Raw genomic sequence first — 25,797 nt, forward strand, 5'->3', positions numbered from 1 at the left:
CTTTCTTCCCGCTTTTTTTCTGTCTGCTTCCCATTGCCGATTTTATTCATGATGCATTACCATTGCATTCGTAATGCATTTCCATTGCAACGTGTACTTTTTTCTTCTCCCTCTATACGAAGTGCGAACGGAAGCCTGCAAAGCAAAATCCCAACGGCTATGAATGGGGATAACACAGACACACATAAAAACCGAAAGGTACACCATCACCTACGGTCCATTTTGCTGCCAACCAATACGACACACGTTCATTGCCACTGTTCAACGCATGTAGTGCTTACTTCCGTTTGGAAGGATGTTTTAAAATCCGCACCACTAATGGACGCCGACACTTCACGGTACACACCCCCATTCACGCACACACACACATGTAAAGGCTTACCGGAAATGTGGCAATGGTTTCAGCGTGTGAATGATACGATCGTTAAATATTTTCGGTCTGCTTCGAGCAAAAACAGTGTGTGCATTTTCAAGGCTCCCTGTCGCTTCCGACACATCGTTGGCAACGGAAAACGATTTTTACCACCAAATGCCGATTCTCATTATAACAGTTTCACTCAACTAAATGGATGCTTCTCCACTTTACACATGGAGTGTGGCTTATGAAGCAAAAACCAACATCCACAATGCAACGGTAAAGTTGATACTCGGAAATGCAACTGCAGATTATCCGAGGTGTGTAGTTTGGTATTAAATGTACTCGAAACCGTCATGTTTGGAACGGAAGTCAGCTTGTATTTTCTTCGAAACCATGCCCATATCGATAACCAAAAGGTGTTAAACAGTGTTTTACCCCGAATACAGAAATAATCGATTCTGTTTAATTTGGTATGCTTTTTGGGTATTGTATAGTATTTGGACTTAACTCGTTAACATAACGATGATTTATTCACCAACCGGTGAACACTCTTGTCTGCATATATCTGTCTAAGTTTTACCTCCGATTTGCTATGCCCGACGGATGCCGTTGTCCGGAGTCGACACCGAAAATTGTACTTCTCAGAGTTTCTATTTCAATTAAATTCAATTTCCATTTCCCTCCCGGGGGCACCTTTCGGACGTTCCCGGGTTCTAGAAAATAGCCGACGGCTCTTCATTCCTGACGAGTTTTTCGCGGAAATCTGTTTAATTTGATTGAAATTGGTGCAAAACCAGAAGCCAGCGTTCTCTGCTGGCCTCGAACGGTCTCGGCTAACGCTTCACATACAGGCACAAGTTTTGAAAACCCTGCAGGCACCGCAAAACCCCGGAACATTAGCAGATGTTGAAGCGTAGCTGTGAAAACATGATCTACAGACGGAATGGAAAGGGGTCAACTACATTCCTATCTGTTCGTGGTGGCCCTCCCTTGGCAGTGGGGGTATGTAATTGAGCTGTAATACAATTAACCAACATCGACCACAGCTGCTACTGTGTGGCCGAAATGCTGGACGATCTGCTATGACCAACAGCGTTGAACATACCCAGTCGTTCAGATTTGTCGGTTCGGTCGACGGTTTTAGAATGCAATCCCGAATTGATGTTGGGTTTTTGTAGTAATAAATTCTCACCGACGTTGCTTGACTAGCTATGACTATTTGCTTGGGTTATTAAATTTTCAGTTCTAATTTTTTCGTTCCAGACACTTGAGACAGAGAGAGAACCCCATTTTTTCCCCATTTTTTCGTACCGTATTATTTTCTTCACGCGGTTGGGCAATCGGTTTCGGGCCTCAGGGAATGGTTTAATAATGTACGAGCTATTCTTGACTGTTGTGGTTTGAGACTTTTGATACCGGTGAGCCTTAGAAGTTGCTGTGAAAAGACCGCTAACCAGTTTTGAATTCTTACAAAAGAACCGGGTGAAAATAATAATAAAATAAACTTCAAGATCAAGCGCCTAACACAAAGTTTCCTATGCTTGTTAAGTTTTTGTTATGAAAAAAGTAATAGAAATGATGAATATAATACTAAACGATGTCAATGTTTTGAGAAGAAGTTTATAAGTTACAGACACGTTGAACATTTAATTAATATGACTCTATGATTCATGATGATTTTCTAAGGTATTAGCTGATCATTTCAACGACTATGTTTGTTAAAACAGACTTCTTGCTGAAATAGATGATTTGCTTTTAATTACCCGTTTAATTAAAATGAGAATTTCTCTTACCTGATTTAATTATAAAAGACAGGTACTGGGCGCCTCCATTGTCGTTTGTTTGGTCTATATTGTTAATTTTTGCGAAAAACTGCGTTTTGAGAACAGAAAAGCAAATTATTAGTAAGCATTTTTAAAATATTATTGTTTTAAAAATATCCATAAAAACATCCATTCCTTGGACGGTGTCCCGGGGGCCCGGTGGTGTATGTGATAAACAGCGCCGGCCTGCAGGGCAGGACTGGGGATCAAATCCTATCCGGACCGTCTCCCCGTAGCATGGACTGACTATCCTGCTTCGTGGTAAAACAAGTCTTGATACGACCAGGCCGTTCTAACCGAACAAGAAGAAGAAGATGTCTATTCCTTAATGGTTTTGGTTGAAAAGGACAGGTACTGGGCGCCTCCATTGGAAAACTTTTCTGTCGTTTTTGTTTTGTTTTTTTTTAATTAATTTTTGTGCAAAATTGCCTGTTGTAGAATAGAAAACTAAAAATTTAGTAAACATTTTAAATACATTCACAATACGGCCAAAGCCGTAATCATGAATTATAAATAATAAAAATAAAAAATTTAAATACATTCTTTAAAAAAAATTTTAAACAATATATTCAACACACAATTAACAAATACACATCTTTCATGTACTGGGCAAATACATAAAATGAAGGTTTTTTAAATATGTATCCTCTTTTGTGCTTCTTTCCTCTTTTAAATAAGCATAAATCGAATCAAATTTATAATCAAATCACCATCATTATCAGCAGTGGATTAGTATTACTTGCCCCACAGTGATCATCGCACTGTACTGTTTCTCGACAATCATCCCGAAGTGTAGGAAGTACAATCTCTTCTAAAGTATCTCATAAATATTCCATTCCACGCATCACCGTCCATCTTCTTCGTGCTGTTTGCGATAAAAAGAAGCTTTCATTTTCTCCGGAAATGTTTCCACCGAGATACTGCCGATTCAGCATTGTTCCTCCATCCGATCCATAATTAAACATTTATCTAATAAATTCCCAGTTCATAAATCATAATTTAGTGCTCGATTCAGTGCCGCAAGCCCGTGGCTTCAACAGGGAACACACTTCGTTTGTACACCGGAGCAAATATTGAGTCTCATCACAACAGTCTCCTGTCGGATTAAGCGGACGATGAATAATTGTTTGTGCTAGAGAAAACAACACCGACCGTACCGCATTTTGTTGCTGAGCTCACACAATTCTTTTGATGAAACCAATCGTAAATGAATTGTGCAAATAGAAATGGTGTTGAGTTTGGAGGCGTTAAATTTATTCATCCATTTGATACGCTTTGTCTTGTGGGAGGGCACCTTGCATTAAAGCTGCTTACGGCGGCAACGATAACTTCTTATCGCAATTCCAATAGATCGTGAGTAATGGTGGAAAATTTTACTTATCATTACAATCGTACCGGTGGTGTGGGAAATTTGAATGGAAAACGCGAAAAATGTTGCCCTTCCAACAAAGCAAATGGCGCCAACCGGCGACCCAACAACAATGTCTTTAATGGTGTCTGGAACCGTACGATTGGAGCTTTCAGCGGTATACAAATGATTTAAAGCTACCCTCCAAAATTGTAAAGACATTCAAATCACCGGCAGCCATACCTTTGCCCGACCTTGCGGGCAAAAATTCAACGCTAAACCATCTCGGTAGCGCGATCGCAAAACCAAAGTTTTTGCTTATCTTGATAAATTGAACTGCGGTCTGTCTTCTCGCTCGAATTAATCACATCCAATCTTGCCGTCGCTATAACCCCCCTCTCGCTCTCTCTCTCTCGCTCTCTCTCTCTCTCTCTCTTTCTCTATCTTACCGCCACTTTGCCAACTAGCTAACTTGCCTACAGCAAAAATGCGATCGAAAATTTTCCGATGAAATCTACACTTCCTCATTCCCTGTGACCGTCCTTCCCCTCCTTAACTACACTTTCCTCCCTAGGGGTAAAGAAAAACTGGTAACGCTAGGGGATGGTGTTCATGGCAAACAATAGCAACAGCGCGAGAGCGACACAAACTGGCAGAAAATTTAATTTTCCCAGGCAACCCAAGTTTCCCACGCAAAACTTTGCGCTTTCCACTTCAAGGACGCGGACAAACGCGGTAAAGTAGTCGCGGATCTGCTCCTCAGCAGACTAAGTCAGACCGGCAGTATAATCGTTTATTTTTCCACACGCCAAGTTCCGGTTTCTTCACACGGGAAAAGAAAAAGGGGGAGAGTAGGGAAAGAAATTCGCACCATTCCACTACAAAATAATAGGAAGTGAACTGGTATTTGGCCAACAGCCAAAGACTGAAGCGGGAAGATAACGGAACCGGTCACGTACCGATGGAACTGACATCTGGAGTGGACCACTTCCGTGCTTTCATTATAATCTGCAACATCAACGTTTGTGAAGATGGTGGGGAAAAACTGAGTTCGTATTTCTCAAAAAAAATCCCTATCTTTTGGTTTGTTGCGTGTTGCTGTTGTTGAATACTTTGAAGGACTTTCAAAGTCTCCACCGAGCGCAAACTTTAACACGCCGCCACCATCATAATTCTTTGTTACGGGGTATGGTAATGCAATAAATTCGACCTTGTTTCAACTCGCGGTTATGCAGCGTATAATGTTTAATGTATACGGACCCTGTAAACGACCGTGAGGGTAAAACCAAAAACTAGGACGAACCTCTCGGGCAAATATGAGTATGCAAACCTCCCAGACAGATATATTCCCACGAACATTCCACCCGAGCGTAAAAATGTAAATATGTCAATATGATAACTGAATATTTCTCCCTTTGGTGGGGTTGGAAAAACCTTGAACAACCAACCGACCTTTACGATCGGTGGTTTAAGATTTGTGGGTGGATTTGCTACGAGAAAAATGAAAACTCGCTAGGCGACTGGTGCCTAGAAAACGGGAAGCTTTTCGTAAAACTTTGCTAAGCCTTCTTTGAGCTACGGTTCGAACTTTTCCACATCCTTTTGAAGTGTCCTTGAAGCTACCGAAGCGTGCATTGGCTGAGAAAATGGGAAGTGGTCGGGATTCGATTTTCTACACACCACTCCAGGATCCATCGACACACCAAACAAAAAAGGTCTTACGAAATTCCTAAAGTCTCGCCGAAGAAACGCACGCAATCGGTGGTGGGGAAAACCTCGCATGGAATTTGGAACACCGGAGGTGAAAGTTTCTCTCTCAGCACGTTCCAAAAATGGTGCTCTCGTCTGGTGCGCCACCTGGGACACTTGGCAAAACGAGATTCCTGTCCGGTTTTATGCTTTTACTCAACACCCCCGGGGGGGGGGGGGGGGGGGTGTTTGGTATCCTTCGCCAGACACTTTTAGAGGGTGAAGCTTTTTGGTTGCTGTTGCCTCTTCTTGTTTAGTTCCTTTCACCAAACAATCCGAATGGAACTCGCGTAAGAATTTACGATCGAAACGTGCCGGTGTGTGAGTGCGTTGCGAGGATCGATCGAAGACCGAAGGTGGCGCAAAGGAATTTCTTAAAGCAAAAATCCACACCGTAACTTCGACTTCGCTCACACGTGTGCTATTTCGGTATTTTCTCTCTTCGGAGGATGGTTTGGTGCAACGCGAGGTTTTGCTGTCTGGTTTATTTCGAGTGGCTTTTACTTACATACCGGGCTTGCTTTGTACCGTCCCAGCGAGCATTCGCAAAGTTTGACTACATTCAGGGTCTCTGGCGCTGGGGAATTTCGTTCAAACCACATTACGTGAATGTGTAATTGATATTTAAGAAGCTATTCAGTGATGCGCACAGAGGATTCAGATTCGAACGCACTGTTGTTTTGGCGTGGGTGCGTGGTGTGAGATAAATTGTTTGCCCCCTTTCGGGATACCGTTTCAATTGGCGAAAATGCGTGCGGTGCAGATTTGGAAAATTGGATCAAATGGTCGTAAATGGGTTTTACCGCTTAGCTAAACCTTTGAGCTTGATGTGAGCTGTGCATTAAAGTATGATTTAGAATTTATTTTTAGATTATGTAACTTCCTTAGAGGGGCCCGGCGGCCCGGTGATGCATGTGATAAACGGTGCCGGTCTACACGGCAGGACCGCGTTCAAATCCCATCCGGACCGTTCCCCGTAGCAAGGACTGACTATCCGGCTACGAGGTAAAATAAGTCTAGTAAGCCAGAAATGGCCGGCGTGACCTGTAAGGTCGTTAAGCCAAGAAGAAGAACGTCCTTAGAGAGGCCCGGCGGCCCGGTGGTGCATGTGATAAACGGTGCCAGACGGCAGGACCGGGTTCAAATCGCATCCGGACCGTTCCCCCAGTTCGGTAAAATAAGTCTAGTAAGCCAGAAACGACCGGCATGACCTGTAGGGTTGTTAAAAGCCAAGCAGAGAGAGAGAGAACGTCCTTAGAGAGCAAACAAACCTCGACAATAATAACGCAATATTTTTTTGTTACTGAGACATCGTCCTGTTTGCAATCAAATATTTTTGTATATTTTAATTTTCCCGTTTGTATTAACATTATGGAATAAAATAAAACTTTTTGAAAACGTTTTTCATACTTTTTTACTTTCATACTTTCATACTTTCATACCAATTTTTTTTGTATTGAACTAAATGTACTTTTCATTAATGATGATCAATAGCTGATGATGATCAATAACTAATTTGGGGCGGCCCCGTGGTGTATGTGATAAACGGACTGACTATCCTGCTTCGTGGTAAAATAAGTCTTGATATGGCCAGGCCGTTATAACCGAGCAAAAAAAAAAGATTTTTTTCTATAATTTATCTTCTTAGTTACTAAAGCTCGTGTATGTACATTCTCTTGCATTCCAGTAATACCCTAAAGCAACGCATTTAAAATTTCCCATTCGTTTAAAAATCAAATCAATCACTCCAATTACACTTGCTTTTAAAATTTACACAGTTTACTGCGTAGTGAGTTACATTGGCCAACCGTACCTCGAACACGAACCAGAATCTTCATCGAATTTGTGTGTACAAAACCAATTGATGCTTCATTCTCGTTCAAATAAAACGTCACACACACCCATTCGATCTCTCCTTTTAAGCGCTTCAGGCACGCACTCCTAAGCACTTCTCGATGGTGGAAAATTTTTTAACTAATAGCGTAGCGTGAAATTGAATTACTGTCGCCCGGGAAAAACTCGCCGCCATTCGCCATTTGCTCGACGAAAAAAACTCCCCCCCGGTACGCATTGTTTTCGAAGTAGCTTCCAGAACACGCACTCGAAAGCTTTCGCTCATCATCCAATCGAGTTGAAAATGCAATAAAAGAAACCCACTCTTTTCCCATTTTTTTCCGTCGCATTTTTCTCTGCCACGTTATGTTACGGATTCGTTGTGTAGCTTTTTGTTTGGATTTTTTTTGCTCCATGATAACGACTTTCTCCTGTCACTCACTACGATGTGGCTTGATCGAGCCTGCACGACAAATGAATCTTTTTTTTTTGGTTGGTTTTGTTTGTTTTATTATTCTGTAGAAAAAAAGAGAGAAAGAGTGTATGTGTGTGTGTGTTTAGTGAAAGATATTGGGTGTGTGCGTGTAACGCAAAGCAAGAGTCGTGATTAAAGTGACGTTGCGTCAATCATGGCAGGAAATTGTTCAACAATCAGTCCAAGAAAATTCAATCAGATTCTAAAAACGGAACCCAATTTTCATTAGCCACACATAGCCGGCAGCATTCACGGGCACAGCTGTTGCTACAACGAGCAGTCAGGGCCGCTCATTTCCCAGCACTCAACCAACGGTCCAATATGGACGTACGCGTCTGTTGGTACGATATGGGTGAAGCAGAATGTTACCACCAGTGACTGGAAACGAATGGCGGATAGGTTTTTACATTCTCATTTTATTAGCTTTCAATTCCAGAGCCTCGTAGTACTTGTCGGTTTACTTATCAGGCTAGCGGGTAATGGAGAGTGAGGAACTGCGAAAAGGAAAATTTGATAATTACTCCATACTATCTGACATCTGGAGAAAGTACTTCCGAAACCGCCTGTTTGTCATGAGGATTCCGTTTCATTGCATATAATTGTGAACTTAAATATAGCTTCCTGTAAGGAGGACAGGAGTTTTTTGAACCAGAATTGATATCATAATTTTACTAATCGTATACTGAGTACAGGATGATTTTTGTTTTAAACTTAGCATAATATTTTCCCAATGAAATTTTCACCTTTAATTTTAAAGAAACCTTCAAAGAGACCACGCAATGAGTTTAATGGTAACGTTTCTGTACATATCCCTGTTTCTAAAAAGAACAATTCGACCTTTTGCAACCGTAAATAGGTGTTATATATCTTGCCATTCCAACCCATCCCCATAAAACGATCCGTTTAAAGGACGTTCCGAGGTCAGAAAATATCTTCAAACTAGGCAAAAATATTCATGGCACGTGCGAGAAGAAAACCGTTCCATCAGGCAAGCTCAAGGTTTCCTACCTTCCGTGAAAAACTAAACCCAGCTCTCACCGGTCGTTTGTCAATATTTTCCTCGGGATTATCCATTTCACAACTCATCTATGCCCCGAGCTCGCTCGCACACTTCAATGGCGTTCCAGTGACCTCAGTTCAAGTGAGCCACCGCGCCAGCAGGCACAGGAAGAGGCGTGGACGAAATAACAAACAAAACAAAAAAAAGAGCACAGATACGATAAACAACGTTTTGCACCACTTTCTTTAGGTCGGTCTCTACTGCCACTTCTATCCACACAGCATAGACAATTCAATCACTCCGCAAGAATCTACCTCTTGCAGGCAAAACTGGCCTACAAACAGGGCCCACCGACGTTAGCACCACTGGATGCGAATGAAGAGCTTCGGATGCAAGGACGATAACAACCGCATCAACCATGGAAGGGTGAAAAAAAACCATCACAAAACCACTCAACTGGTGGATAGATTCGGGAAGTGCATCCTGTTCTTCACTGCTTCCGGTGGTTGCTGATGATCCGCCCTGTCTCACCATTTGCATGTACTGGCCCCTGGTGGCATTGGAAGCATATTGCACCGTGTTGCATCATCACCAAACCGGTATACGGTGCCGGGTTCCGTGTTGTTTTGCTTTTATTTTCGTGTTGATATTTGAAGTGTACTTTAACCGTACCGTGTCGGTAACGACGATGACGATGATGATGCGATGATGATTATCTTCGGCGGTAATGATGGTTTTGAATCTGCTTTTTTTCATCGCCAAGCTCACGTGGCCGGCGAATGAGTATGTGGATGTATGTTTGCTAGTTCTTATGCTGATGGGAAGAGAGTGCTTCGTAGGCGTAAGGCTATACTTGGCACTTGATATCTTGTGGAGGGCACGTTACTTCGTATGAGGGTAAATTTATGCACGTCCTAGTTATTTTTTACACTGCTTTATGAAGTTGTTGTTGATTTCTACCGACAAACGCGTTAGCGGAAGAGTTTCTGCTGTTGCACATGGCGTTGTTTGGTTACTGATAATTTAGTAAAATAAATGAAGGCAGTTATTTTTGTTTTGCAGCTAACAAATTAGATACATTTCGAATTAATTCCTACACATGAAACATATTTGTTTGTGTTTATAAACTGTTCATCTTGAAAAAATATTACGAACATTGAAAACAGATAACACGCAATATTGAAAAGTAAATTTTGTGGTGAAATTTGCAGCAGTTTAGGGGTTTTCCATCCGATAAGATGACCCGGTGGTGTATGTCAGTGGTGCCCAACCTATGGTATGCGGTTCGTAGCCACTTGTGGTTCGTAGCTTAAGTAGAAGTAGTACGCGGAAGAAATTTTCGGTCGTTGGACCGATCATTTTAACACTTTTTGTTTACCATTTCAAGCGTTTTCACGTGACGAAATCATTCTACGCTTCTCGAGGTGTCAGATTGTGGACAATTATAATTTTTGCTAAGGTTTTATTTGAAAAATCTCCTTAACAGCCAACAGGTTACCACACGACAGGACCAAGTATCAAATGGCACTCGGACCGTACCCCCTTGCAAGGACGGACTATCTATAAATGACTAAAAATAAATGTAGTAAGAAACGAAGGTCACATGATCTTTTAAAGTGTTATTGGATACTGTTAGGCGCTTTGCACAGAAAGATTCTCAACTAAAAGTTCATCTATGAGATTTTACATAGATACTCGGTGGTTGTTTCATGTATCGATGCAGAACAATACACCATTGCATGAAATCCTGATCAACGTACCAAAATATGCATCGTCAGATTTTAATGCTCAGTTGTCAGTTTATTCAATTTTGTTTTTTTTCCCCGCTCTGTTTAGCAATTCAATTTACTGTGTTATATGGTCTTGCGATGAATGTGATGAATATGGACCATTATTTAAAGGAACAGCTCACAAATTGCACAACTCGCAATATATATTATTCATGCAATTGATCCTCTCACGGAAAGCGTTCTTCCCGATGGGGTAGCAAGTGTTAATTAAAAGAAAGAACGAAAACCTTATTCCTGTATGCAAACAGGCAAACCGTCCGTTCATCATGCATACCGATATATAAAGTACGCTGCCGTTGGAAATATTTTGCACAGCATTTTTATCTCCTGGAATTCTTTGCTTTCGTTCCTGTGCTGCTAGGAAAATGTAAGAGAGTTGGCAAGAGAGCGAAAGAGATAGACAGGGGATGCGTATTTCCATTCCGGCACACAGCGGAGACTACTCTCTGGAGGGTGGAGAAAAGCAACGGAAACAACCCTACTACACACACACACCAAGGTCAGAGGTTAGGAGTCACGTCACCGACTCCTTTCGGGCTGATTTCCGCTGGCATTCGAGGTCATCCGTTGGCAGTTGTGAAGAGGTTATATGTACGTGCGCCAACCATTATGAAAACTCCATACGGCCGCTCACACGTACACACACATGCGAGGATAATAATACCAGCAAACAGTGTCGAATGATGCAGCAACCCCTGGGCTCAAATAAGCCTGCAGCAAACCCTGACAGCAACGGAGGCGCATCACATCATCACCCGATTAATGCGCCTGGTGCTTTGTGTCTTTCAGTGTGCGTGTGTACATGCACTCGGCAACTCAGCTGACTCTGGTTCATGTTGGTTCTTCTAGCACGAGTCGGTCGGGTGGTTTGATGATAACGGCAACGGCATATACGTATGGTCTAACCTTCGGGCTTTGCTTTTGGAACGCGTCCCAACTTTTAATATAAATAATCGTTCCACTTGCCGTTTATTGGGTAGCGGGGAAGGGAGCGGCACAAAAGTGCCCGGAAGGGACGGGGCAAATTGTGCTCGGGACAAACGAACCACAGTACGGGGTGATGTTTCGGTGATGGCGACGGTCTGGTTCTTCGTTTACTCCTTTTCGAGCTTTTGCAGATCCTCACCGTACCGTACGACGACTGCGGGACGGATCAATATTTATGATGTACACGCCTTTACGTAAGCACTTGCCGTGATGTCTTGCGCTTGAAATGACGATACCGGTCACGGGTTCCCGGTGGTTGTGGTGTAATGGAATGGCAACGAAGTGTGGTATGAACCCGATCCCAGTACCCAACGACGTACGACAGTGTACGATTTTTCCTTTAAAGTACAAAAATACACCACCTTTGAGCCGACTGAAGTGTTTTCTCCGTTTCTTCTTTTTTTTTGCATGCGACATGGAGGTCCCATTGATTTCAATGTGACTGCGACTTGTTTCCCCATTTTGACTCCACTGTTCAGAAAATGAGGTTTTCGGGTGATAGAAGAAAAAAAAGTCGTCCACCGACTGCCATCGAATGTCGCCAGTTTTTGCAAAATAATATTCTTACGACCTCCCGGCCTATATTTCGTGTTGCTTCACCATCGTTTCGATCGTTTTCTACACATTCAATCACCGCCAATGCCATATCATCGTCGAAGAAATATTACATTCGGGGTTTTTGCGTTCATGAATAGTATTGGATGTGAGGGTATTTTATTTATTTTTGTACTGCACCTCATCCCTTACCATGCCGAGCATTAAATTGGGACAATTTGTTTGCTCATATTTCAATGTGCAAAAAAATAAACACACACATCGTGAAAATTGCATAGCTGAATCGTTGTTGAATGAATGCTCTGTGATGTATAGCTATTTTGTGTTTTATTTCACGATTTTATAAACGGGCTCATAGATGCGATCGTTATTTATTTTGCATGCAACAATTCTATAAACGGTGCTGTGTGCTGGCGTTGTCAGCGATAATAATTGCTTTATGATTTTTAAAATCACTTTCTAGAGCATGGAAACATTTGCGTTTTCTTGTGCTTGTGGTATATTATTTTAGTCGTAAATCATGGAATATGTGTTTGTAATTCAATCCTTCAATTCGTCAGTAGATTGAATGTATAGCTTTTGTAGTTCAGAAAAAACGTTTAAAACCTGTTTAGAACAATTCAGTTAAACCTGTTTAATCCATACAACGCTTCGCCGTAATTGATTATTTTGTTTTTCATATTGCATAACTTTAGGTGCCAGATTGACAAGCTATTTGTTGCACTATTTCAATTTAAGTCATCATTTGAGAGAATACTTTAGGGCAATAATATTTCCGGTTCAAACTAGTTTAGAAATTCACGCTGGAATTGCACTGACATCGGTTACTCACGGACTGAGAATTACCATCTAGCAAGACAGGCAGGCATAGCGTGTTAAGGCAAACTATAGATATGGAACAACACATTACGAGTGCAAACGTTGTCATTTCCCTTAACATTGGTTTCAATCTAGCAATGAAGGAGCCTAAATATATGCAACCTTCGTTTTAGTCAACTGGAAAGGTTTGTTAATATTTATCCCTAATGGTTTCTAAAGGGATACAAATGTACTATACTTTGCATACTTTTAGGAGTATACTGAAAAATTTTGACAAATCAACAGTTTATCTAGGATAGCGTTGTTTACTGTGTAACAACTAAAGCTAGATTTTGTTTAAACCGGCGCATACCGTAAGCTATTAACGTCCTTTGGCAAAGCTCAAGTTAATGACACCATCCAAAGATTTGTTGTAGCTGATGGGACATTTAACCGTATCTAAAACCGTTTTGATGTATCAAAAGCTTTGATGTTTTTGTTGCCAAGAGCAAGATAGTAATATTTTCCACCTCTTGAACATCCTCTTCCTTGCATGGAAAATGATATCAACTCCTTGGATGCTTGTTACAGCATCTTCGTTTGTGATAGTTTACTTTTGCCAGCCAAGATTGCGTCAAAACAGGAGTCAAACGCAGCACCCGCTAGAAGATATGATTAATGAAATTTGATGACGTGCCCTGTCAACTTTGTCATAAATGTCAGACCTTTCGCCTACCGGACATGATCCGCCCCGCCTTACCCCGTCTGTACATACCGGTGGCTTCTTTATCTTTCTGACTCTCTGTGTTTGTGCTTCCACTCATAAGCTGTGCCGGCGAAAAATCACAAATCAACCCCCCAAAAAAAGCAACAACAACCCGTACCGCGTTCGCAGCAAAACTGCGAACGGAACGGTCCGTACGTGCCGACTAGCGCAGTAGAGGGCTGTGCGTGTGTTTGCGGATCGTATCGTAACCTTTTCCTCCATTTGTTACCCACCAGTATGTTTATTCCACCGAGGAGTCTTAGGCAAAATGAGCAATTTAAGCAGCAAGTAGAAATTCTTCCCGCTTCAATCTTGCACCAGCGTCAAGTGAACCAGAACGAAAACGCTCACACTTTCGCGTGGGAAGCACCCGGATGTGGACGTGAGTCTGGTCTATGCGTGGTTGGCGGTATTCGAGTGTGTTTGTGTGGCGTATCTTTGGTAAGAAAACAGCACCGAGACAGCAAAGCGAAGGGACCAAAACCAAGACAACGCCTGGGCATTAACGATGGAGCATAAACCTGGGGTAGCAAAAGAGCAAAAGTGCCAACACTGCACAGGCCAAAGGCTCACGAACGCTCTCAGTAAAGCTGTGAAAGAAAAACAAATCTCAACATCACTTAATCGGCCGGGCGTTTCCTCTTGATCCATGGCAGGGTAGCAAACAGCCTGTCACAGTCCGCTCCTCCATTAAAGATTCTTCCCATAAACCCCCGGCCACCTTCATTATGCTGTGTAATCATAAAGGAAATTTATGTGACGACTTTATTATTTTGATTAATTATGTTTGTCTCGCTCTTCATGTGTCACTGCTGCTTGCTTTCTTTTCACCGCACACAAACACACCAGCACCAGTTTTGGGCCCAGTTACTGTCGACTCATTGCAGGAAGCAGGAGTGTTGGTGATGATGGAAAATAAGCATCACCATCTCCACTGGAAAGACATGGCAACAGAGTTGCAAAACCAACCTGCACACTTGGCTGTGGTGTTAATGCCCGGACATGGCAGTAGACAAAGGGTTTCGTCGGGTAGGACACATCATTGGGGGACAATTTTCTCGGAAAATGGTACACCTTCCATTTAACTTCCTCCCAGGCGCACAAAACATTCCCAGTCTCTGGAGAAGAAAGACTTCCATCCCAAGGGGGGCGCCAGAAATCTGTTTCCGGACATTTTCCCTCCCGCCACTGCTAGGAGGGCTTGTTGGTGGGGCATTTTAATAGAGGTATGCGAAAGATTTGCGAAATCCGAGCAAAAGGTTTCCCAGTGAAGAAACAGTGAGTGACGAGCTTTGGAGCTTGTAAAAAAAGGGCTTCGAAAGGAATGAGCAGTTAATCAAGAAAGATGACAGCACCAATTGTTCACGATTGACGCGCACCGTTTGATGGGTGGAATACTCTTCACCCTAGTGGTGGCCATCTTTTTTTTTCTTCTTCTTCTTCATTTCACACTCCTTATATTGCATCCTTTTCCTGCAAGCGTTTGGTAAAGCAAAAGAATAGGCCTAAAGGCAAACCAGGGAACCGGGGCACCGGAAGTCGGTCTGAGTAATGCTGCTAATTGAAAGTGAAAGCTGACAGGATGGTACGTCAGTTGGTTGTGGAAAAACCTTCTGGATCCATCGAGATGATGAGCCGGTTCCTTTCACTTTTCAGACAGCAGACCGATGGCGCCAATGTTCGGTCGTTAAAAGTTCATTTACAGATTGTTAGGTGTCGTTCGAGCTCATAAGCTTTGGTTGCGGGCTCATCCGGACACTTCACGGTACTGCAAACCTTCATTCGAAGGCATTAGCAAATTAGGCAGCTGACAACAGCTCATTAGAGCAAATTCTGTACATTACTTGGGTTCGTGTTAATGTTTAAATCCCTTTCTAAAGTGTGTGCGAACGGTGCGTTCTCTGTCATAATGAGCAGTTTTCAATGAGTTTTCCATTTTCCAGGGGCTTTGATTAGTTATGAAGTTTAGGGAAAGTTTGTCATCGTTGTCGATTGTACTACAGTTGTAGATATTAGTGATTAACATTGTGAGGAATACAACCATCAGGGAATGGATTGGAATGGAGAATCCTCAATATTCGGAAACTTTCACATTTTCTGTTGAGCTCCTTTTGAAGACGAGAGGTCGATGATCTTCGAAACATGCCGAAGATAGACCTTGGAATGAAATCTATTCCTACTCTTCCTATATTTTGCAAAATCTTCTCAAAAGCTTAGAACCACAACAAAAGAAATTCAGCTTGAATACCTTCCAGATCCTGATACTGGTTATGGAAACGAGAGTCTTCTTTCCCATGTATATGTTCTACTTTAAAGAACAATTTTTTTCAGTTCTCTTTTTACAGCATGTGCAAATAAGAAAACCAACTACATTCCAGCAATTGGTAATTATATTTAAAAATTGCTTTCTAAGAGAAAATAATAACCTTTCTTTTCTTAATTATTGTAAGCAAACTTCAATGCGAGATATATCATGGACTTTCTTCCAAACTCATTTCTAACCAAGGTCTACAAACTTCACTGAGCAATAAATTTTAACAAACTCCTTAACGCCAATCGATGATCCGCTCACGTGCTTACTCATCAGCTCTCCGCCTCCTGGTTCATCCGCATTGCGTAACACCGGCGCAAAACCAACGAAATTGGATCATTATTTTTCGTCCAGGTGTTTGATTTATGGAGATGTCACCGCTACAAAATAATGCCACGATATCAAGGAGTGGATGCGCACTGTAGCATTGATGAAAAAAAACGACAAAAAACCCACTCCACGAGAGAGCCCCCAGCACAGCAACTATCTTCTCACGTGTGGGAGTGTTTCCTTCGGTCGGTGTCTTCTACGCCTCAAAGTTGTCGAGTTTGACTAATGAGTGGCAATTTTCGGCAAAAGGTACGGCGACGTGCCAGAACAAACATACCGACCAAAGATCGGAACGAGTTGTGGCAGGTGCTTTGTTTATCGTTTTCCGAACAACAGCAACGTTGTTTAGACACTGGGGAACGAGGGACCAAGAACGGGGGACGAGGGACCAAAAAAAGTTTTTCTTCTGTTCCGTTCGTGCCACAAACAGTGAGGACATTTTTCAGCAAAACCGGCAACAGCGCCAATTCTACCGGGGGCAAAGGTGCTGACTGTGGCCTGTCCGAAGACGTTGTTTGACAATGGATGACTTAATTAGTTAGCAGCACGGGGGTGAAGGCGGTTGTATGTAGGTGTGCGGGTTAGGGGTTTTGCGTTTCGTTGCGCGTCAATCTTGTGGTGTGCTTCCTTGTGGGAGATAGCATAATCAGCAAGGCATGAATGAGCACAGCTGAAGAGTTCGTTTTTATGGTCGCTTTACGCTTGGTTTGGGCTGCTCATCCATCACGTGCGCTGAGACGTACCAATTCTTTGCGGAGAACCTGAGAACAGGTGCAATTAATATACGTCACCTCTTAGCCTTTCTGCGACCTTTCTGAAGTTCTTCCGCGTGTTTGTGTCATAAAAAGGTGACACTTTTTTTTGGTGAGCTGTGCCAAAGTTAAGGGATTGTTCAAAAGAAGCAGTAAACAACAATTTTAATAACTAATTTAAAAAAACAGAACCTTACTGAACCTGCATTTTTGGTGTAGTTGTAAAAGGAACAGATTTTTAATTTTCTATTTTTGGTGCTGGGAATTTGCACTTAATCTCGGCATACTAACAAACAAACTTCCGAAACTAACTAACTTCCGGCTAAACTCAATCCTGTCCTAGTGAAGTTCCAAAGGTGGATAAAAGCTGTTTTATCCAATAGCATAATCCTTAATCCAAACCCACGCCATTTTGTTATACATTTTTTATAGCTTTAAGTAAAAGAGAAAAACGTAACAAACATAAACATAAAATTCGTTTGGTAATCTGTACTGACGTATCCCAGAATCAATGTTTCCGTCGACAAAAACCACACAGAACTGCCGAATAAAAACAATCACCAAACATTGTTGACAAGAAAAAAGCTACAACGACGATGTCGAAAGTGTACCGTAACTAATGCCCACTGTTTTTGTGATGGCAAAGTTGCACGTGTTACTACAGTAGAATTGCGTTGAGCTACTTTTTTTTGTCACTTGCGACCGCTTGCTTTTTTACCTAAGCAACATGTCCAGTACAAAGGACGGTTTTAAAATTCATAGAAAGTCTTCGCTCGACTCTGTTTGTGTAAGCTTGTCAAACTGGGCTTTCGGTGCAGCTTTCTTGGAAGGAAAATTCACAAATAAAGCCACTACGGAGGGTTGATACGATTGTCTGTGGCTTACCATGGGCTACCGGAAATAAATCCGGACCTAGGCCGTGAAAGCGCAAATCGTAGAAATTGAATTTCTTCACCCATCCCAAGATTCCATCATGGATCCCTGGGATAAACTGCCACCGGGTAATTCGGACGGATGGAAATTAATGAATAGTCTCCATGTCCTTTTCCTTATTGCTGAGATTCTGTAAAAATGTTTGACGAAAAAAATAAACAAGGAACCGAAATTTACAAATCATCAGTGAGAACTGATAACCGAAAAAAAATGTAAACAAAGACCGAAAAAACATGAACGGTTAAGCTTGATTCGCTGTTCTCTCAAATGTTTGGTGGTTTAGTTTAAATTCTAGGGAAATGGTGATGCTTTAAATTCTTGTAGAAATGGAAACCATCACTATCGATTGGCCTGAGATCTCAGCTTTAGTAAAAAAATTTAAAGTTTCTTCTCAGTTCTTCTTTTGTTTATTAGTTTTTCTTTCATATTACAACCATAATTACTGGCTTATGCCAGTACCATAATTACAAATAAATATATTTGATTTAAGGCAGATTGTAATATAATCACAATTAACAAACCTTTAAATATTTGGAATTATATACATCTATGGATTTACTTTAATTTAATTACTTTAATTAAGCCATTAAAGTTTACTGCAAAATCAATTATGTTAGGTGCACTGTTGAGAAAAAAGATAAAAATATTTGAGGAATAAAATATTAAAATGCAAGGATCAAATTGTTGCATTTAAATAATTTTCTATATTTTTTGTAGTTAGCATAATTTTATCAACTTTTCTAACATTTGTTTCGCTTTCCATAATCTCTTTTTTTGCAGATATTGTCTAGAACACAACAACGCCGACGTTTTCTTCCGCGTCATGTAGCAGAGTTTGAGATGTGAAAAAGGACCCTCGAGGAAGAAAACATTCAAAAAACAAAACGCAAGTAACTAGAGCACACAACAACAACAGCACCGCTCGATTAAAGGAAGCAAATCATTTTCCAACCGCTTTCCACAATGGATCCACCGAACTGGATAAGAACGACTACTTCGGGTCGTCCGAGAGCACTGACACGTTGCGGCTAGTCGACCGTTGACAACTTCCTGTCCTTCCTCTAGCTGTCTCTCTTTCTTCCTAACATTCCTACGCACACAAAGCAACAAACACACGTCTGTGGCAAGTAGAAGGGAGCAGCGATTTGCACGCGTAAGACGCAAATACAAGCAAACGGTTTGCCACGCAAAAGCAGCACCATCGACCGAAAGGACAAGTGCAAAATCCTTCACGGTTTATTGTGCAGCAGAACGACTAGCAAAACAAAAGAAAGAAGAGTGACGTCTCCTCACTAGGCCTACCGATACCGATCGCCCATTCCCGACGGTCACCCAACCGGACCAATGTTTAGCAGCAACAGCAACAGCAGCAGCAGTAGTAGCAGACGGATCACCAGCCTGGACCGACGACGACTGACTCAGCTAACAAAATGGTGCACGCTTTTCATCATTTTAGAGTCTACGAGCGTTGGAAGCAGTAAGTGGCCGATTGTTTCCATTGTTAGTTTTTCGTGTGGCGTTCTTAGTTTCTTTTCTTTTTATCAATTGATTGTGGCATCGGGTGCGCCAAAAAGGCGGCAACCTTTGTTAAGCTAACGACGTCATGGATGTTTGGTTAATATTTTGAAAATTCATTCTAAAAGCCTCGCGCACCAGCACACGAAGCTGTTTAAAAGCGCGATACACAATAGTTAACGTCCGGACCGAAATCGGACCAGTCGATCCTTCCACTTGACCTGATCCAATAAGTCCAATTGAGCAGACTTTTTTTCCTTTTTCCCTTTTGCCGTAGGTAATCAATTTTCCGCTCGAATACGGCACCATCCTCACAGTTTTTTTCAAAGTTTAGCAGTAATCTAAACCATCCTCACTCAAAGTAAATGGAATAAAAACTGTCTGGGATAAAATCATCTACCAAACCTAAAAATGGAAGACCATACAACGGGAGAGAAATAACAAAATGGGACCGAAATAAACGTAATGCAATCAAAGCAATCAACGAAATGTGACAAAGTGAATGTGTGTCGTGTTCCAGGATTTTGCAGCTCACCTAAGTACAGGTTATCCCCTTCGAGAGGACGGAAGAGTATATTCGAGGATAATCCAACAAAACAAAACAAAAACTTGCTCCGGAATTGAGGCCACTGTTAGCAAACAAAAAATAAACCGAATGAGCATCAACTGTACCTGATTGTTAAGGATTCTTCATTTGCTCGGGCATTTTTGCCGCCTGTTTTCTCTTTTCTCACTTGTCACCACCAATGGTCTGATGATGTATCGTTCCATCACACTGTCCGTTGTAACAGAAAAGACAGCTGCTGTGTCTGGTGATGAAGTCTACTCAGGCAGAAATACCCAATTTCCAAGTATTCGGCTTTCGTCAAATGCGAAGCAGTGACAGTTGTCCGTAACGTCACAATGATTAAAAAATGCTTTCTTCGAATTTTTACACGATGATATTCCCAACCTTGGCTCCATGGGCACATTCAAACCAACCGGATATACTATTTGATGGGATTTGGTGTTCTAGCCATCGTTCGTGCTGAACCTCCGTGCAGGATTAGGTGCTTCTACTAAAAATGACTGACAGACAGAATGATACTAGCCTTCCTGAAACGAGCTTGTGTGCCCAAAAAATTTGTTCGCTTTCACCAAACCAGTCCAGTGCGAGAATGGGGCAGATAGCAATAAAATAAAGTCCTACACTTCTCTATCTTGCCAAAAATCGTCCCAATGAGGCGAGAGAACCAAACACAATACAAAAATGAAACCCAACCGCCCATCAGGGATATCGTGAGGTACAGTGGTCTAGGGGGAGGGACACTGCTTTCTATTTCCAGAACGCTCGACAATCATCACCCGCTTGAGAACTGACATGAGCATGAAGGGGGGGGGGGAAAAATCTCAAGCCCACGTCGAGTTAGTACTTGCTGAAATTGAATTTTCCATTTCATCGATTATCGAGAATGGTGCTGTATAGGATCATCTAGATCATCTAGAGAAGGGGAAGAAGCTAAAAATGGGTGAAATTTGAGGGAGACGAAAAGGGCGTTTCCATGCTCACACACAAACTTCCCATTTTGTTTACTTCCTGCCTTCGATAAAGTGTTGCCACTGTGTAACGCTGTGAAAGTAACGGAAACAATAAAATTTCTGACTCAAATCCAACCGAACAGAGACATGAAAGTTTGCCCTCGATTTATTTTACTTTTTTTCCATTTCCCTTCGTTACTCGAGTTGGATGGTGAAATCGTTTCTAGGGATTCGAACGAGTTCCATTGAAAATTTGTGCGAACCTGATTGAGCGCATCCCGAATCAGCAAGAAACGGAACCCGTCTGTAAGCCTGCCCGTTTTGTTGCAAAGTTTCATCACCAGATAGAAGGCGGTTTCCTAATATCATCAAACACGGCTACCAGTTCTGGGAAATAATAAGCATGGAGAAGGGCTTAAAAGAGCTTTCTTTTTGTTGTCCTATTAGATAATTGTACAAAATTGTACCATCTTCAAGGAACGTATCTGTACATCGTATGTTTCAATTGATCTGACAGATACGCTTGTGAATGGTGAGCAAAATTAATTCTATTACACATTGGGGGCTTCCACATTTTAAACAATAAAAGTACACCGCAGTATATATGGATTGGTTTGATATATAATTCAAAAAGCCGGAAAGTATGCAATCAACTAACCAAGTTACATTTTTTACATGGTTCACGAGATTCAGATCAGTAAACAAATCGAAAAGTTCCAAAACTTTTGAGTAAAACATTATTTGCATTCAATTCCATACATCCCATACAACCTGAGTGTAAGCTGTCAAGTACAGTTCGATGGCATCAATGTGTTTTGCATTTAAAGTTGTTACCACTCCATCAACAAGCGAAAAATTATTACCATCGGCAAATCTATACAGTTTCTCCATCGTCATCTCACTACGCTCACCAACCGAAAAGTTTGCGTGAAAATTACTTGCCTAATTGAAAAATTTAGCACAGCCTTCGGAACGAGCAAAATAACTACTTAACAAAATTACACACACCGGCCGGCCGGCATGATAAAGGTGGCTGGCAACGAAAAAAAAAAAACTCCCCAACAAGCCATACGCTTTAATAGCTTGACGCTCGATGATCGATGAGGATATTGTTTCACTTCAGTTGGACAGTTCTTTCCCCGGCCCCCTACTAGCGGTTCCCTAGTTGCTGTTTCTGGGTTGGAATATTGCACAACTTTCTCCCTAACAGTTACACGCTTAGAATGGCTCACCTAGGATACTCGTTCGAGTTCGGGATCGACTGTAAGATTTATTTCAATTAACGCAACTTTTCCCCGAGTTGGACAGATGGGCAATAACGGGGTAGAGAGGTAAAACTAATTGAAATGAAAATATGCAATCATGGCATGAAGGATGAAGCTGCTCCTGAGACGTCTAGTGATTAATGTGCCCAGACTTTTGATGATTTAACGCTGCTATAGGAAGGAGAACAATGCAAGGGATTCTAAATTGATAGCTTTCTGAACGATATTGTTTGCCAGAGGTTTACGAATTAAATTACCAACTAAATGGTTTTAAATTTCAATGCAATTTCTTTGACAATGTCTGTTTTATAAGCATTTGATTACATCTTATCTAAATATTGTACATGACATGTAGCATGACACGACTCACTTTGCTTTTTTATTTCATTTTCAGGTTTAATCACTTCCACCAGTAGTACCACCTCCACCAGCAGTACTGCGGCCCCTGCCAGCAGCAGCACTACCACAACCACCACCACCACCACCAGTATCACCAGTAGCAGCAGTTGGCTGGAAGGTACGAGCCTCTCCAGCACCGGTGATCCCTACTCTTCAACCACAGCCGCAGTTCCTTCCATCGAAACACTGCCCCGTTTCGAAGCGCTCGTGCAAGAAAGTCCAAACAGTTCCCGGGGCAAAACGCTCCCACTGTTGGGTTCGGGTGCACTCAGAGAGACCTCGTCCCAGTCGATCATCGAGGGCGGTCAAAGGCTATCGACCAGCAAGCGTGGTTCTGGTAGCAGTAGTAGTAACACTATTAGCAGTAAAGGTAGTACCACTAGTACCAGCGTCTACGATTCGCTGACATCCCGAAGATCGTCAGGAACCGATGGCATCAACAAACCCACCACCATTGCACCGGAACCGGTGGAGATGGTGGGTCCGAGAGGTAGTGGAACGAGCAGTAGTTTTAGTAAAATCACTAGCGCCAATCTAATACTTGCCGAGGGTAGCCACGGTGAGTCCGGCAAGATCGGACCGGGTCAGAAGGTGCCGGTCGGATTCTCCAGCAGTACCAGTACCGGTAAGGTGGGCTCTGGAAAATCTTCCAACACGAAAGGTGCTTCATCGGAAGTGGAACCAAGCGGTAACAGGCTCGAGGGTGGCGATGTGACCACAACGGAGGGTAATTTCAGTAAAATGTACTTCGAAACCGACAACCACACTACCATTGCGTCCCAGGTTGGCTCGATAGCGGTGTTGCCTTGTGCGGTGCGTAATATAGGTGAAGGGGTGGTAAGTATTGGCTTTTGCTCGAAGAATATTTAGATGACCTTGCCTTATTAATTGTGTGATCCTTTGTTTCTCATACGCGGTGTTTAGGTATCATGGATAAGGCGGAAAGATTATCACTTACTCACAATCGGTGTCACCACCTATAGCAGCGACGAACGGTTTAACATCATCCATTCAGAGGACACGGAGGTAAGTTATTGTGCTGTATCACGTACGCAGCCAAATTAGTACTGTGAGTGACCATGCGTCTCCATTTGAAAATGTATTTACCAGTGGAAGTGAATCTAACGGTTTACTACGGTTGAGCCTAAGCTTTAATTTAAAATAGTGCAATTTAACAAGGAATTAATAGCACATTAAATGCTTGCTCACCTTCACCTACCACACGCGGTGGCATCATCGTCAAGAACATTTCCCGGTGCTAACACTTCAGTGCTATTTCTTTGATCATGCTAGGCAACGCTGCATTTGATCTGACGATTCCATTAGGAAATGAACAAGTGCATAAAAATCTTACCAAGGCGACATAGACGAATAAGAAGCCACACTTCAACTACAAGTAACACGAGTGCGGTCGTTCCCGCGTCGCGTTAAACGGGGGGAGACAGAAAAATAACTTTTATCATCAAAGTGACTACGGGTGAACATGTCAAACGCTATGACGAAACTTAGTATTTGCTGACGTCTTATCTTGCATCTCCCGTCCCACGTAGGTCTAACTGAGTTCGATGCTTAGTCAAGGTGCCAAGAATGCCACCGGATACGAGTGTCCGTCAACAATTTTTACTACCCCATTTCGGTTGGCCCTATCATTCTGGCGTGATTTTCTTGTTTCTTCCCTACTCTTGTTTCTCCTTATGCGAAAGCTGCACGTAAGAGCGTAAATCCGGTTTTATGTGCAACTACCGATGGGAATTTAAGAGGCATCCTTCAGGAACGTGCCGTAACGGAAAGTGATTGCAATGGATGGAATGATACACTCTGTTCTCCCGCAAGAGCGCTTGTAGGGATGGCAGAGAAGGTTCTGCTACATGTATGTTCGGGTGTAAAAATATAGAGAAAAAATGCTGTTTGTTCAACCATCTATAAATTAATTGTGGTGACTAAATAGTTAGGTAGAAAAATGTTTGGATTTGAAATGTTTAACTATTTATGATGAAATTTTAATAAATTTAAAAGATACTTTAAATACTGCTGTTTTGAGACTTTAATGACTTTAATGACAAACTAGCAAATTGTCTAAACCAGCTAAAGAGTTTCCACATTGATATTAAAAACACTACTTCGCATTATATTTATTTTCCAAACACTTTCGTTTACTTGTGTGTTGCGTAAAAGCCCTCTACACATTCGCACCAGCAAACCTGCAGCACTTCAAGTGTGAATGAACTACGCTAGAATGTGTTTGCAACAAACGAAATTATTACACTTGGCTGGTTGGCTGGCATTAAGTGTTCTTCAAGGTAAAAGAGACGCTGAGTTTGCTGGATAGCTTTTCCACCCACCCCAAGTCCTCAGCATATGCATCCAGCAAGCCAATACGCTCGATGGCGATAAGTGACGATGAGCTTAAATTATTCATGACTTGAGACAGATGAAAGATGTGAACGTTGGCTAAGGGAAAGAGAACCGTCTAACAGATGGGAAGTCATTTTTAAATGACGTAGGGTTTAGTCCATCAGACTCGTTGCGGAACGGCTTTAGCTCGTGGTACTGGTACACTTGAACAGAAAAATAAGTAATTCATCAGGATCCACTTAAGTATTGTAGCGGTACAGTAAACGTGGTTTAAGTGTAAAGCACATTCAAATACTAGACATTTCCACTTACCAGGAAGTAGGGTGCACAGACTTCTTTTCCCCGTAATACATAAACACAGACATTTTATTTCATCACCAGTGGGAATTCCGTATCAATCAACCCCTTCCTGGCTATCGGGCGCGCTGAATACGCTCGTCGCAGATGCAATTGAACATTTCAGCACCATTCGCCATCGTTTTGCATCCGAAAAGTGTACCACGAAATTGAGCACTGCGTGGAAATCGAGTGCACCGAAGGCTTTCACGAAAAGCGCACATACGAGCGTTCCACTTTGTGGTTTTACTCACATTTCGTTCCCATGCCATTTTGGGCTGGCCCTTCGCTAACGTGTACCGCACAGTGGGACTTCGGTGGAAGACGATTTTTGGACATAATTGTACAAGTTTTTATCCCAAGTTTTTTTAAACCAATTATCAATGCTCAAAAGTATAAAAAAATAATTCTTTTTAGCCCGGGTTAATCACCTTCACGAGTCATTATTGTGTAAAAGCAGATTAAAATTGTAAATTGCATACAGCCAGGCGTCTTTACTAACTGTACACCATATTTGTCATTTAAAAATAATTTAGAGTTTTTTCCTTTTTGTTATTTTTTTACATTTTCGTTTGTGAACTAGCTCAAAAAATCTTTTGAT

The 25,797-nt window shown here is 42.0% G+C and overlaps 1 protein-coding gene across 4 annotated transcripts in view; it reads left to right on the top strand.

The window, feature by feature from the left end:
• LOC125763932 (uncharacterized protein DDB_G0271670-like) overlaps positions 1-25,797 on the top strand; it is a 39,378-nt gene that overhangs the window by 7,525 nt on the left and 6,056 nt on the right. For all 4 annotated transcript variants that reach the window (XM_049427670.1, XM_049427668.1, XM_049427669.1 and 1 more), the window contains 3 exons: positions 18,589-19,285; positions 22,501-23,342; positions 23,430-23,531. In XM_049427670.1, coding sequence (XP_049283627.1) covers positions 19,153-19,285; positions 22,501-23,342; positions 23,430-23,531 — 1,077 coding nt within the window. In that variant the 5' untranslated portion in view covers positions 18,589-19,152. The remainder of the gene's footprint in view (positions 1-18,588; positions 19,286-22,500; positions 23,343-23,429; positions 23,532-25,797) is intronic.

The sequence above is a fragment of the Anopheles funestus genome, chromosome 2RL (genome assembly GCF_943734845.2).
Source record: "Anopheles funestus chromosome 2RL, idAnoFuneDA-416_04, whole genome shotgun sequence".
Taxonomy (NCBI): domain Eukaryota; kingdom Metazoa; phylum Arthropoda; class Insecta; order Diptera; family Culicidae; genus Anopheles; species Anopheles funestus.